The following is a 13,496-nucleotide window of genomic DNA, read 5'->3' as shown; positions in this document are numbered from 1 at the left end:
AGGAAAGATGTGTGCCTTTGATACCAAAACATGAGTTAAACAAACTTACTTTTAAAATATTGCCGTTATACAATAGTTACAATGCAATAAACCAGTTAAACTTGTTTTCAGAGCGTTGCAAGTTGCAACCTTTTATTAATTCTCCAGAGCATGTAGCATCTGTAGAAAATCAATTAATAAAATTATAAAAAGTGGCACATATATGTCCTGAAAGTGAATTGCTAATGTTATTATAATATGAATCTTGATGATACTGTGCAGAGTGGAATGGAGTTAGGACGCAATCTAAATGTAAGACAGCATCATTTTTAGGTGAAATATGTATACAATAAAATAAAAGACTTCAATACAAATAGACATTTCCCATATCCAATAATCTTGTACAGGATTTAATTTAAACTGGCTTAGTGGTGGGACGCCTCTCCTTATCACAAAGCTTCCTTAGATTTCTCTTCAGCCTTGGTGGTTTCAGAGATTGTTATGCATCCACCCTGGTAGTTGTCCTAAGGAGTGTCCAGAGATGCCATCCAGGCAGATGACTCTACGGCCCTCCCTCCACTGGTTTTCAGTCACTCTTTGAGCCTATTATGCAGTACAAAGTCATGGAGACAACCATCGCCATTATCTAGGGAAACAGGAACAGTAAATAAATGCTTTGGTTATGCTAAACTTTTAAACAAAGCCCGCTGTACAAAACTGAACACATCACATGACTTTTGTTGAATTTGCATCTACATTTGTGGCATTTCAAAACAATGAGATTGTGACCTTGAAATAGACACAGGGAAGGAGTCAACAGTACCTCAAGGGCAGCGATTCCCAATGCCACTGCCACAATGGCAATAGTGTTTTCATCAATCAGCTGCTTAAACTTTGGGAAGCAGCCAGTGATCGTCTGTGGGGACACACAAATGTAATAGTGATTTAGACAGGTGAGGCCACTGGGTGTTCAACTGTAAAGTGTGTTACATTCTCAAATGGGCCTTCCATTGATGAGTTTGAGTATGGATGTAGTGTGAGCAACTTGAGGTGATGAGTTCACATCTCGTACCAAGTTTGGACCCGCACTGACTACAGTGTTAACTCAAAATTACAATGACTAGGTTCCAGTTTAACAACGTTTACTTCACCGTACACCGTCACCCTTATACTCAGGCCAGTTCCCTCAACAGAGAGACTATTGCGCAGGTGTACTAATAACAGAGTGACATCACAGTAATAACAGAAATATAGGGATACTTAAAACATGAACTTAACATACAGCACTTGTGTCATTACAGGAGCTGAAAACTGCACCGTGGCAGCACTGTTGAGGATAGAGATGGGTGCGTATTTCAAATGGAGAGCCAGTGAAGTCTGTATAGTTGTAGAATCCACAGCACTTTAGCTAGAGTGGACACGGAGACAGTTCATATTAGAACAATTCTGTTGACAAAACTGGATAATCTTTCTAATACACAAGCATATAAAAATGACAATGTAATTTGAGACACTATTTGTAGGCCTAATGTTATTTCCAAGGTATTAAAACAGGCCAGCAGGATATTGTAAAGTACCGTATCCATAGTAGCATTCCAGAGAGCGGTGACGTCTACATTTTCTCCATAGTCCTTCTTAATGTTCTGAACCACTTTGGTGCCCAGTTTCTCAATCAACTCACCTGCCTGAAATACATAAACACAAATCACACACACTTTTAAAAAAAGGTTCCAAAAGGTTCCAGGTAGCATTCCAGGTAGAACCGTCTGTGGTTCTATGTAGAACCCTCTGTGGAAAGGGTTCTTATGGAACCCAAAAGAGTTCTACCTGGAACCAAAAGGGTTCTACCTCGAACCAAAAGGGGTTCTTCAAAGGGTTTGCCTATGAGGACAGCCGAAGAACCCTTTTAGAGAGCACCTTTTTTTCTAAGAGTGTAGTCTTTTTATCAAATTCTCCACAGACAGTCTTTAACCACCTTTAGCAATATGAGGAGAGTGAATAGGCTCCATGTACGCTTACCAAGGGTTTAAACACCAGGATAACCACTGCTCCAGCCACCTCTGCAATGAACACCACCAACACAATCACAAAGAACTAGAAAAATAGGAAAAGGAGACCATAAGAGAGATTGAGTGGTTGGACTGAGAAAACTGTTTACAGTGCATTTGCTAACATTTCATATATACTGAACAAAAATATAAACACAACATGCAAAGTGTTGGTCCTATGTTTCCTGAGCTGAAATAAAAATCTCAGAAATGTTCCATATGCACAAAAAGCTTATTGTTCTCACATTTTGTGCAAAAATTAATTTACTTCCCTGTTAGTAAGCATTTCTCCTTTGCCAAGATATGACATATCTAGAAGCTGATTAAACGGCATCATTACACAGGTGCACCTTGTGCTGTGGACAATAAAAAGCAACTCTAAAATGGGCAGCTGTCACACAACAATGCCACAGATGTCTCAAGTTGAGGGAACGTGCAATTGGCATGCTGACTGCAGGAATGTCCATCAGAGCTGTTGCCAGAGAATGTAATGTTAACTTCTCTACCATAAGCCGCCTCCCAACATTGTTTTAGAGGATTTGGCAGTATGTCCAAACGGCCTCACAACCGCAGACCACGTGTAACCACGCCAGCCCAGGACCACATCTGGTTTCTTCACCTGCGGGACAGTCTAAGAACAGCCACCGGGACCAGCTGATGAAACTGTGGGTTTGCACAACCAAATAATTTCTACACAAACGGTCTCAGGGAATCACATCTGCATGTCCTCACCAGGGTATTGACCTGACTGCAGTTCGGTGTCATAACCAACTTCAGTGGGCAAATGCTCCTCTTTAATGGCCACTGGCATGCTGAAGAAGTGTGCTCTTCACAGATGAATCCCAGTTTCAACTGTACCGGGCAGATGGCGTCATGTGGGTGAGAGGTTTGCTGATGTCAACGTTGTGAACAGGGTGCCCCATGGTGGCGGTGGGGTTATGATATGGGTGGGCACAAGCTACAGACAACAAACACAATTGCATTTTAATCGCTGGAAATTTGCATGCATAGAGATACAATGAGATTCTGAGGCCCACTGTTGTGCCATTCATCTGCCGCCATCACCTAATGTTTTAGCATGATAATGCACGGCCTCATGTCGCAAGGATCCCCGTACAAAATTCCTGGAAGCTGAAAATGTCCCAGTTCTTCCACGGCCTGCATACTCACAAGACATGTCACCCATTAAGCATGTTTGGGATGCTCCGGATTGACGTGTATGACAGTTTTTTCCAGTTCCCACCAATATTCAGCAACTTTGCACAGCCATTTAAGAGGAGTGGGACATCATTCCACAGGCCACATTCCACAGCCTGATCAACTCTATGTGAAGGAAGGGCCTCTCAAGTGGGGCAGAAGTCTAAGGCACTGCATCGCAGTGCTAGAGGCGTCACTACAGATCCGGGTTTGATCCCTGGCTGTGTTGGACCCGGCCACGACTGGGAGGCCCATGAATTGGTGCACAATTGGCCCAGTGTCGTCCGGATTAGGGGAGGGTTTGGCCGGCTAGGATGTCCTTGTCCCATCTTGCAACTCCTTGTGGCGGCCGGGTGCATGCTCGCTGACTTCAGTCGCCAGTTGTACGGTGTTTCCTCTGACACATTGGTTCGGCTGGCCTCAGAGTTAAGCGAGCAGTGTGTCGAGATGGGTCGTGTTTCGGAGAACTCATGACTCAACCTTTGCCTCTCCTGAGTCCATACTGGAGTTCCAGCGATTGGACAAGACTAAGTACAAATTAAGGAGAAAAAAGGTTTAAAAAAAGCATAATAATATGCAAAGTAGTTGTCGCCCTGCATGAGCAAATGGTGGTCACACCAGATAATAACTGGTTTTCTGAAATACGCCTTTTCCTTAAGGTATCTGTAACCAACAGATGCACATCTGTATTCCCAGTCATGTGAAATCCATAGATTAGGGCCTAATTAATTTATTTCAATTGACTGGTTTCCTTATATGAACTGTAAGTCAGTAAAATCTTTGAAATGTTTCATTTATCCGTGTAGCTACCTACTCTACTGTAGAAAATTCTGAAAGGAGAGATGAGGAGCTTGACAATCAAGCTTGTTCACTGAGTCAGTGTCAATCACATTGGTGACAACATAGCACATATACTGAAGAACTCATGTTTGAGGTGACCTACCAGGAGCAGCATACACCTGCTCTCCTTCATGGCGCCACAGCAGCCCAGGAAACCTATGACCAGCAGCACTGCCCCCACAGCAATCAACAGGTAGCCCACGTTTAGAATCTGGTTCAACTCCGCTGGAGCATCTTTTATCCCCTTGAGGAGCCCCAGGATCGAGCCGCTGTCCACCTTCACCCAGATCCCCACGCCCAGGATGGCAGCGCCCGCCAACTGGGGGAAGAGAGCATAGCATTGTTGGGTGGTTTCTATTAATTCAATGAAGACCACATCAACTACTGCCCTTCGTCTTACCTAACATGCCCATCCAGTGCTTTCTGAAAGTATTCCTCCCCCTTGACTTATTCCGCATTTGGTTTTGTTACAGTCTCGATTCAAAATTGATTAAGGGGCGGCAGGCAGCCTAGTGGTTAGCGCGGTCGACTAGTAACCAAAAGGTTGCAAGATCGAATCCCCGAGCTGACAAGGTACAGATCTGTCGTTCTGCCCCTGAACAAGGCAGTTAACGCACTGTTCCTAGGCAGTCATTGAAAATAAGAATTTGTTTAACTGACTTGCCTAGTTAAATAAAGACAAAGTAAAAAATATTCCCCTCATCTACATACAGAAATCCCATTTACTTTATATAAGTATTCACACCCTTGAGTCAACACTTTGGCTGGGCCACCCAAGGACTTTCATATTCTTGTTCAGAAGCATTCCAGCGTTGCTTTGGGTGTATGATTGGGGTCATGGTCCTGTTGGAATGTAAATCACACCCCAGTCTAAAGTCATTTGCACTCTGAAGCAGGTTCTCATTAAGGATTTGCCTGTATTAAGCTCCATTCCTTGTTCGCTCTATCCTTACCAGTCTCCCAGTCCCTGCTGCTGAAAAGCATCCCCATAGCATAATGCTGCCACCACCTTGCTTCACGGTAGGGATGAAGTTAGATGGGTGATGAGCTGTGCCTGGCTTTCTCCAGACATAGCACTTTGCATTCAGGCCAAATAATTACATTTTTGTCTCATCAAATCACAGAATATTTTGCCTTATGATCTCAGAGTCTTTCATTTTTGCTGTCATGTGTCTTTTTCTCAGAAGCGCCTTCTGTTTTGCCAATCTCCCACAAAGCCCAGATTGGTGAAGTGCTGTGGAGACTTGTCTTTCTGGCAGGTTATCAGCCAAGGAACACTGTAGTTCTGTCAGTGGTCATTGTGTTCATGGTCACCTCCCTGACCAAGGTCCTTTCCCGGTTGTTCATTTTGGTTGGACGGCCAGCTCTAGGCAGAGTCTGAGTAGTTCCATATTTAAGGAGACCACTGTGCCCTTGAAAAATTTCAACACTCTTGAAATTGTTTTATACCCTTCCCCAAATATATGCCTCATCACAAGTCTATCTCAGAGAGTAACTTGGACTTCATGGTAAGGTTTCTGCTTTGACATGCTCTGTTAACTGTGGGACTTATGTAGACAGGTGTGTTTCTTCCTACATTGTGTAAAAACAATTGAATTGGCCACAGGTGGACTCCAATCAAATTGTAGTGACCTCTCAACGATGATCAAGAGGAATTGGATGCACCTTGGCTCAATTTGGAGTCTCATAGCAAAGGGGTGTGAATACTTACACTATCGTTCAAAAGACATTGTACAGTGTAGTAATTGTTAATGTTGTAAATGACTATTGTAGCTGAAAACGGCTGACTTTATATGGCATACAGAGGCCCATTATCAGCAACCATCACTCTTGTGTTCCAATGGCACGGTGTGTTAACAAAGTCAAGTTTATAATTTAAAAAGGCTAACACGGAAACCAAACCGGCTGCGTGTGTGCACACATTTATTTTGTCCCCCAACATCAAATGCAGGATAAAATATCAAACTCTGAACAAATTACATTAATTTGGGGACAGGTCGAAAAGCATTAAACATGTATGGCAATTTAGCTAGTTAGCTTGCACTTGCTAGCTAATTTTTCCTATTTAGCTAGCTTGCTGTTGCTAGCCAATTTGTCCTGGGATATAAACATTGTTATTTTACCTGAAATGCACAAGGTCCTCTACTCCGACAATTAATCCACACATAAAAATGGTCAACCGAAGCGTTTCTAGTCATCTCTCCTCCTAGGCCTTTTCTTCTCTTGACTTTATATTGCGATTGGAAACTTTAATAAATTAGGTGCATTGCCACCACTGACCTCGTTTGTCTTTCAGTCACCCATGTGGGTATAACCAATGAGGATATGGCACGTGGGTACCTGCTCCCGTCTCAGCCTCCAGTATTTATGCTGCAGTAGTTTGTGTCGGGGGGCTAGGGTCAGTCTGTTATATCTGGAGTACTTCTCCTGTCTTATCCAGTGTCCTGTGTGAATTTAAGTATGCTCTCTCTAATTCTCTCTCGGAGGACCTGAGCCCTAGGACTACCTGGTATGATGACTGCTTGCTGTCCCCATTCCACCTGGCCGTGCTGCTGCTCCAGTTTCAACTGTTCTGCCTGCGGCTATGGAACCCTGACCTGTTCACCGGACGTGCTACCTGTCCCAGACCTGCTGTTTCAACTCTCTAGAGTTTTTCCTAGCCACCGTGCTTCTACACCTGCATTGCTTGCTGTTTGGGGTTTTAGGCTGGGTTTCTGTACAGCACGTTGAGATATCAGCTGATGTAAGAAGGGCTATATAAATTTCATATAAAGTCAGCCGTTTCCAGCTACAATAGTAATTGTATAACATTAACAAGGTCTACACTGTATGTCTGATCAATTTGATGTTATTTTAATGGACAAAAAAAATGCTTTTCTTTCAAAAACAAGGACATTTTAAATTGACCCCAACTTTCTGAATGGTAGTGTATGTAAATTAGATATTTCTGTATTTAATTTTCAATAAATTGGCAAATTCTAAAAACATGTTTTCAGTTTGTTATTATGGGGTATTGTATGTAGATGGTTGAGATTTTTTTATTGATTTAATCCATGTTGAATTCGGGCTGTAACAAAAAATTGTGGAAAAGGTCAAGAGGATGAATACATGCTACATTTCGCCTTTCATCTTTATTTTGTTACGCCTACATAGGTATTTTCCAGTAAAATTTAATATTTTTTAATTTATTTAATAGCTCCTTCGCATTCTCTAACATTCATGCTGCATTTGGCTTGCAGCACATCACACTATTCTACTCTGTGCCTAATCTTATCTGGTCCAAAATGACATGTCGGTCTCATAAAAAGTAGTAAAACCATAACAAATGGCTGTCCTTTTCTTTCATGTTCTCACAACTTTCTCACGTTGCAATTTAGATACTGTTTTTCTGGGGCACAGAATAAGGATAAGAAGTGGTAAGTGATAAGGAGTGTTCTGATTGCCTGCAGATTCATTATTGTGAAGCATAACTGAACTCTGCTATTATCAGCAATAATTTACTCAAAAAGATGAAAACATCTCCAACTTACAAAGATGATGCCATTAAAGACAAACATCATGACTTTGAGAAATCCGAAGCAACCCATTCTTGATGAATTATTCTGCCTGGAAGAAAAGAAGAGGAAAAGGGTGAGAAAGGGAACATTTATGAATAGACACCTATGGTAATGATGAGAATGTTTAGTTATTCTATGAGACTTCTGAATCATTAAGATGAGATCAGAGGTCAAAAGTCTGAACTAAATCTACTGCCCATGTCTGTAGCCTATTGTCTATAGGCCTGTTTAGAGGAGGAAGCATATTGACCTAAGGTTCTCTTTAATTCAATGGGGAAGTACAATCTTAACAAAACAGCTAAATTATGTACTTCTTATGATGTTCTATATCAATGACATTTTGGAAATTGTATGTTAAGGGTTTTGGTCACAATCTTATCTTGTAAACTTACACCACGAACCGTTCTACCCCTGAATAAACATTTGACTCATATTGAATGATATTGGAAGGTGACAGTTATGGTTTTGTGGACACAATCAGTCACTAAGGAAGCAAATATATATTCTGTCAAACAACAGAGACAAAGCATTTCTCTACTACTCTAGCAGAGTTGTTCCAAGTCATTTGCACTGAGTTGTTATGTCTGGCTAATTAGGTGAAGGTTTACAGTTCTACACACTCCTTGATGCGGTTTGCGGTCTTTGACTTGTTACCAGGAAACCTGCCCTTTGTCATCTACAGTAAGACATGGGAAGGAAGGAGTGGGGAAAAAACACCAGCCACTTAACTTATCCTCCCTATCACCGTATCGTCCTTGAACAGTCAAGAGCACCCTTGCTTTTTTTTTGTACTAATGTCATGTCATTTACTGTACAGTACACTTTCCCAACACCAATGAGAGTTAAGTGAGCCTTTGCTTTAGAATTAAGGAAAGTACAAAGGCAACGACAAGGCAGCATGTCCCACTGCATTGTCATTTAAAATGGGCCCCTAAACAGATTAAAATTATACAAGAGGCAGACCAGTCCCATAGCCTAATAGTCAGAATGAGTATTCACAGTAATTCACTCGATGTCTGAAAACCATTCCACCTGGGGCCACAAAATGTTCAATGTAAAAAAGTCATCCAATTACAAGAAAGCTATCAACATGTTCAACATGGTCTGCTATTCAGATGAGAACAGTGTCCATCACCTGCACAAGGGAATTTTAAGGAACTTTATCGTCCTCAGTGTCAATCAGAGGGCTATTAAAACACAGGAGCCCATTACACACAAACTGCAGGTTTATGTCCTGTCCCGTTTTGCAAGTTAAACAATCTATGGATCTCCTCATCCTGCTCTGTTCTATGACCCCGTGTGGTGCCCTTTACCACTGTGTGTTTAGGACGGTCTGTCTGCATATGACCCTATAGGGTGGGAACAATGATTGAGTGACTAAATGACAGCTGGTTTGTACTGTACTCTTAATAACAGCGATAACAAACCAATAGCACTCTGTGGCAGTAGCACCAGTAGTGTGACAGTGAACTCTGTCAAAGGGTTTCTGATTGACATGAGTGTCATTTTCTTTCTGATGTTATGACTAAAGTATCCATAAATGTGTTTCTTATACGGTCCCAGATAGAGTACTTAAGAGTTCATCGACCTGGCCAAGGCTTTCGACTCTGTCAATCACCACATTCTTATTGGCAGACTCAACAGCCTTGGTTTCTCAAATGATTGCCTCGCCTGGTTCACCAACTACTTCTCTGATAGAGCTCAGTGTGTCAAATCGGAGGGCCTGTTGTTCAGACTTCTGGCAGTCTCTATGGGGGTTCCACAGGGTTCAATTCACAGGCCGACTCCCTTCTCTGTATACATCAATGATGTTGCTCTTGCTTCTGGTGATTCTCTGATCCACCTCTATGCAGACGACACCATTCTGTATACTTCTGGCCCTTCTTTGGACACTGTTAACTAACCTCCAGACGAGCTTCAATGCCATACAACTCTCCTTCTGTGGCCTCCAACTGCTCTTAAATACAAGTAAAACTAAATGCATGCTATTCAACCGATCATTGCCCGCACCTGCCCGTCCATCCAGCATCACTACTCTGGACGGCTCTGACTTAGAATACGTGGATAACTACAAATACCTAGGTGTCTGGCTGGACTGTAAGCTCTCCTTCCAGACTCACATTAAGCATTTCCAATCAAAAATTAAACCTAGAATCGACTTCCTATTTCACAACAAAGCTTCCTTCACTCATGCTGCCAAACTTACCCTCGTAAAACTGACCATCCTACCGATCCTTGTCTTCGGCAATGTCATCTATAAAATAGCCTCCAACACTCTACTCAGCAAACTGGATGTATACCACAGTGCCATCCGTTTTGTCACCAAAGCCCCATATACTACCCACCACTGCGACCTGTACACTCCCGTTGGCTGGCCCTCGCTTCATACTCGTCGCCAAACCCACTGGCTACAGGTTATCTACAAGTCTCTGCTAGGTAAAGCCCCGCCCTATCTCAGCTCACTGGTCACCATAGCAGCACCCACTTGTAGCACACGCTCCAGCAGGTATATCTCACTGATCACCCCCAAAGCCAATTCTTCCTTTGGTCACCTTTCCTTCCAGTTCTCTGCTGCCACTGACTGGAACAAACTGCAAAAAAATAAAATCACTGAAGCTGGAGATTCCCATCTCCCTCACTAGCTTTAAGAACCAGCTGTCAGAGCAGCTCACAGATCACTGCACCTGTTCATAGCCAATCTGTATACAACCCATCTATCTACCTCATTCCCATACTGTATTTATTTTGCTCCTTTTGCGCCACAGTATCTCTACTTGCACATCTACCATTCCAGTGTTTAATTGCCATATTGTAATTACTTCGCCACCATGGCCTATTTCTTGCCCTAATTCCCTTATTTGCACTCACTGTATATATACTTTGTTTTCTTTTTTTCTACTGTATTATTGACTTTATGTTTTGTTCATTCCATGTGTAACGGTGTTGTTGTATGTGTCGAACTGCTATGCTTTATCTTGGCCAGGTCGCAGTTGCAAATGAGAACTTGTTCTCAACTAGCTTACCTGGTTAAATAAAGGTGAAATAAATAAATAAATTTAAAAAAAGAGAGTGAAATGGCATCGGCATACAGTACAAGTACTGAGAGATGGATGCTAAACGTCAGGATGTTTATCACCGTGTCAATGTTTAGCCATGAACATCAGGTTAATCATATGAGTGGGCCAGAGGGCGCATAGCAACATATCCTGAATTGGTTTTCCCCCTTTCATTCCCAGAGGGTTTCCTGCAAGTGGTCACTCATCTTCTACCTTCACAAAGCCATGGGCAACAGCGGTGGCCATAGTTAGCCTGGTGATGTATTAACAAACACAGTCGCATGCAAATGACTAAGAAAACATCCCAGCCAGGAGCCATCAACACACGGTACAAAGACAAAGGTGAGTATAATATACAGTAGCCATGGCCCTTAGGACTTTACATGCTTTGAAAATTAAAATGCAATAAACACAAAGCAGCTAAATGAGAATATAATTTAGACAAGAGTAACGTAAAAAAAAAAATCAATGATCAGGTGAATTTCAGGCAAGTATTCTTTAAGCTGCTGAATAATATGACACAGTGAGTGGCATAGCTTTGTTGATATCATGTTAGGAGTAATGTGGTATTCAGTCATGAAGACTAGGAGAATGAATTCATCCACAAGGAAGCCAGTGGGGACACACCTGGTGACAAACATTTCCCGGAATGATGATCAAGATAACAAATGTCTGTTGACGAACATGCCAATTAACGACTAGAGGAAAGAAAGTATGGACATCATATTTATCAAAGCTTTATCTCAGTCAGCTGTCATCCCATGTAACAGTTGACCTAATATGGTTCAATGACAATTCCTAACATGTAGTCTACTCCAAAATGGGAAAGTTTGAAATGTATGAAGGATTACATTGTTGAAGGTGGGTTTCCTCATGAGCCCTAGGGTAGTGCTTTGAGTAATGGGGTTTTGGCTTAATGGTAATACATGAAAATATTCCATCATGACAAATCTAAATAATTGTCAGGAAGAGTATATACAGTAATTCAGTCACAGAGACAAGCCAGTCAGACTCTCTGTCTGAGCTGAGCGTGCTAAAACTCAAAACACTGGACAAATCTAAAAGGATGTCATGAGCTATGTTCCATCCAATTGGTGACAGATTTTCATTCGAATATTCTAAAATTTGCATCAAATTGGCTTGCTGCAAATAAAAAAGGCTATGCATGCAACGTAGTGCATATAAAGATATATTTTGCAGTTAAACAAGTTTCCATTCCATTTTCAACTCTACTGATGGTTCTCACAAAAAAAAGGTGCCTTAGGCTACATAAAGTACCACAGCATGAAACACGTGTTTCTAAAAATCCCCTATGGAAAAAAATAAATGGTGGAAAAACAATTGGAACCATTTTCCTGTTTGACCGCTAGCTTTTATGGGCATTATGACGCCTCCATTGTGGGGCTCTATAGTAAGTGTCCACTTGTATTGGCACGTGCTAAAGCGTACGTATGAGATTATCATGGACAAAAGAGTGAGATTTTTTTTTTTAAATGGCAGCAAAACATCGATTATCATGTCACCATAATAAGACCCTCGATATTTATTGGGAAGGCGCATCAAGCTCAGCACCTTTCATCCTGATTTATTTGATCTGTAACCTAATACAGTTCATGCTTTCCGACAAATCGCAGTGGGGGACTACAAATCATCGCGTGACTCCCAAATTTACTTCGACATGATGGTTATTATATCAATATTTGCGCATAAAAGAGTTTCCACCTACATTTCTCGCATAATTCATTTTACCGACACAAAAAGGTCTCATCTTGTCTAGCGTATTTTGTTTTGTCCACATTTTGAAAGTTTACCGAAAAATGTTCTGTTGCCATAAGGCCGGTACATTCTTTTTTAATCGGACATCTACTTTACTCGCCTAAAACGGTTGGATGGAAACATGGTTGTAGAGAGGAATAATTACAGGCTTGAGTCAAGATCTCAGGAGAGGAACAAATAATGAATTGTTGGAATCCATGTTGTCACTGCATCCGACTACAGGAGAATATAAAACACATCAAATTACTACTCTATGGGGCATTTTCAACAACCAGATGAGTCAACCCTTGTTATTCTCACTTACAATTGTTTACCCTACAGTGGAGTGGTACAACAGGTTTCGTTGAGACTCAGAGAAAGAAAGGGAGTCTGGGCCTTACCTTCACTTGGGTGATGGAGGCTGTTGCTGGGAGAGCGAATGTGGGCGTCAGTAAAACAGGCTGATATACCTGTGTTCTCGGAAAGTGTCCTGTACTGCGTTTTTCTCTTCCTGTGCTTCTCGGTGGCTGCAGGTTGGTTATAAACAGTGAGGGAGGGGGCGTGCTGAGGCAAACAGGTGGGAGTGATTCAGGTTTCAGAGGCAAGGAGCTCACTTCCCTGTGGAGTAGAAGTACCACCTGAGGGAGTGTCACAGCAATGTTACAGCTACATACACACAGGCATAAGCACATTCTATCACCATTTTTACCTGTGGCATCACTGTATATCAAAGTGGGCTTTTGGAGACGTGAATGGTATGGAAGCAGAGAAAGAATATATCTATGGATTTTTAAGAAAATGTTATTTAATTACATACTATAAGACCTTACTATGTGAGTTCCATTGAAAGCATTGTTTTGTAGACATAGGATAATTCATCAGTCGGAATGTTTCTCTTGCTTAGAAATTTGCTCAGACTTTGACCTAAATCTTCCCATGACAGCCTCTAATGAAAAGTAGACTTTCACAATCATGCAGGAATCTGAGTTGAGCTTTAAAAATACCCAGAGTGACAGTGATGGAGGAATTTGGAGGAGGTAAATTGTAATAAATGTATAATAACC

General features: G+C 41.7%; 1 protein-coding gene across 1 annotated transcript; it reads right to left on the bottom strand.

Moving 5' to 3' along the window:
* Window positions 1-101: 101 nt before the first annotated feature.
* LOC123999947 (tetraspanin-1-like) lies at window positions 102-12,990 on the bottom strand. Its single transcript, XM_046305995.1, has 8 exons — window positions 12,834-12,990; window positions 7,595-7,670; window positions 4,168-4,383; window positions 1,999-2,073; window positions 1,557-1,664; window positions 1,262-1,387; window positions 803-895; window positions 102-625 (listed from the first exon to the last, which is right to left on the bottom strand). The coding sequence occupies exons 2-8, from the start codon at window positions 7,649-7,651 to the stop codon at window positions 566-568; spliced, it is 735 nt and encodes a 244-aa protein (XP_046161951.1). The 5' UTR covers window positions 7,652-7,670; window positions 12,834-12,990; the 3' UTR covers window positions 102-565.
* Between the last annotated feature and the right edge of the window lie 506 nt (window positions 12,991-13,496).

This window comes from Oncorhynchus gorbuscha, linkage group LG16 (assembly GCF_021184085.1).
Source record: "Oncorhynchus gorbuscha isolate QuinsamMale2020 ecotype Even-year linkage group LG16, OgorEven_v1.0, whole genome shotgun sequence".
NCBI lineage: Eukaryota > Metazoa > Chordata > Actinopteri > Salmoniformes > Salmonidae > Oncorhynchus > Oncorhynchus gorbuscha.
The sequence above is the reverse complement of the archived record's forward strand: the minus strand, read 5'-3'. Positions and strand labels throughout refer to the sequence as shown.

Bases quoted from the DNA above. Each gene is read 5' to 3' on its own strand.
- LOC123999947 (XM_046305995.1), bottom strand. From the start codon at position 7,651: ATGGGTTGCTTCGGATTTCTCAAAGTCATGATGTTTGTCTTTAATGGC. The intron at 1,388-1,556 runs GTACTTTACAAT...TGTCCACTCTAG, and splicing joins GGAATGCTACTATGGATACG to CTAAAGTGCTGTGGATTCTA. The intron at 896-1,261 runs GTATGTTAAGTT...GTGTCCCCACAG, and splicing joins CCTGTAATGACACAAGTGCT to ACGATCACTGGCTGCTTCCC.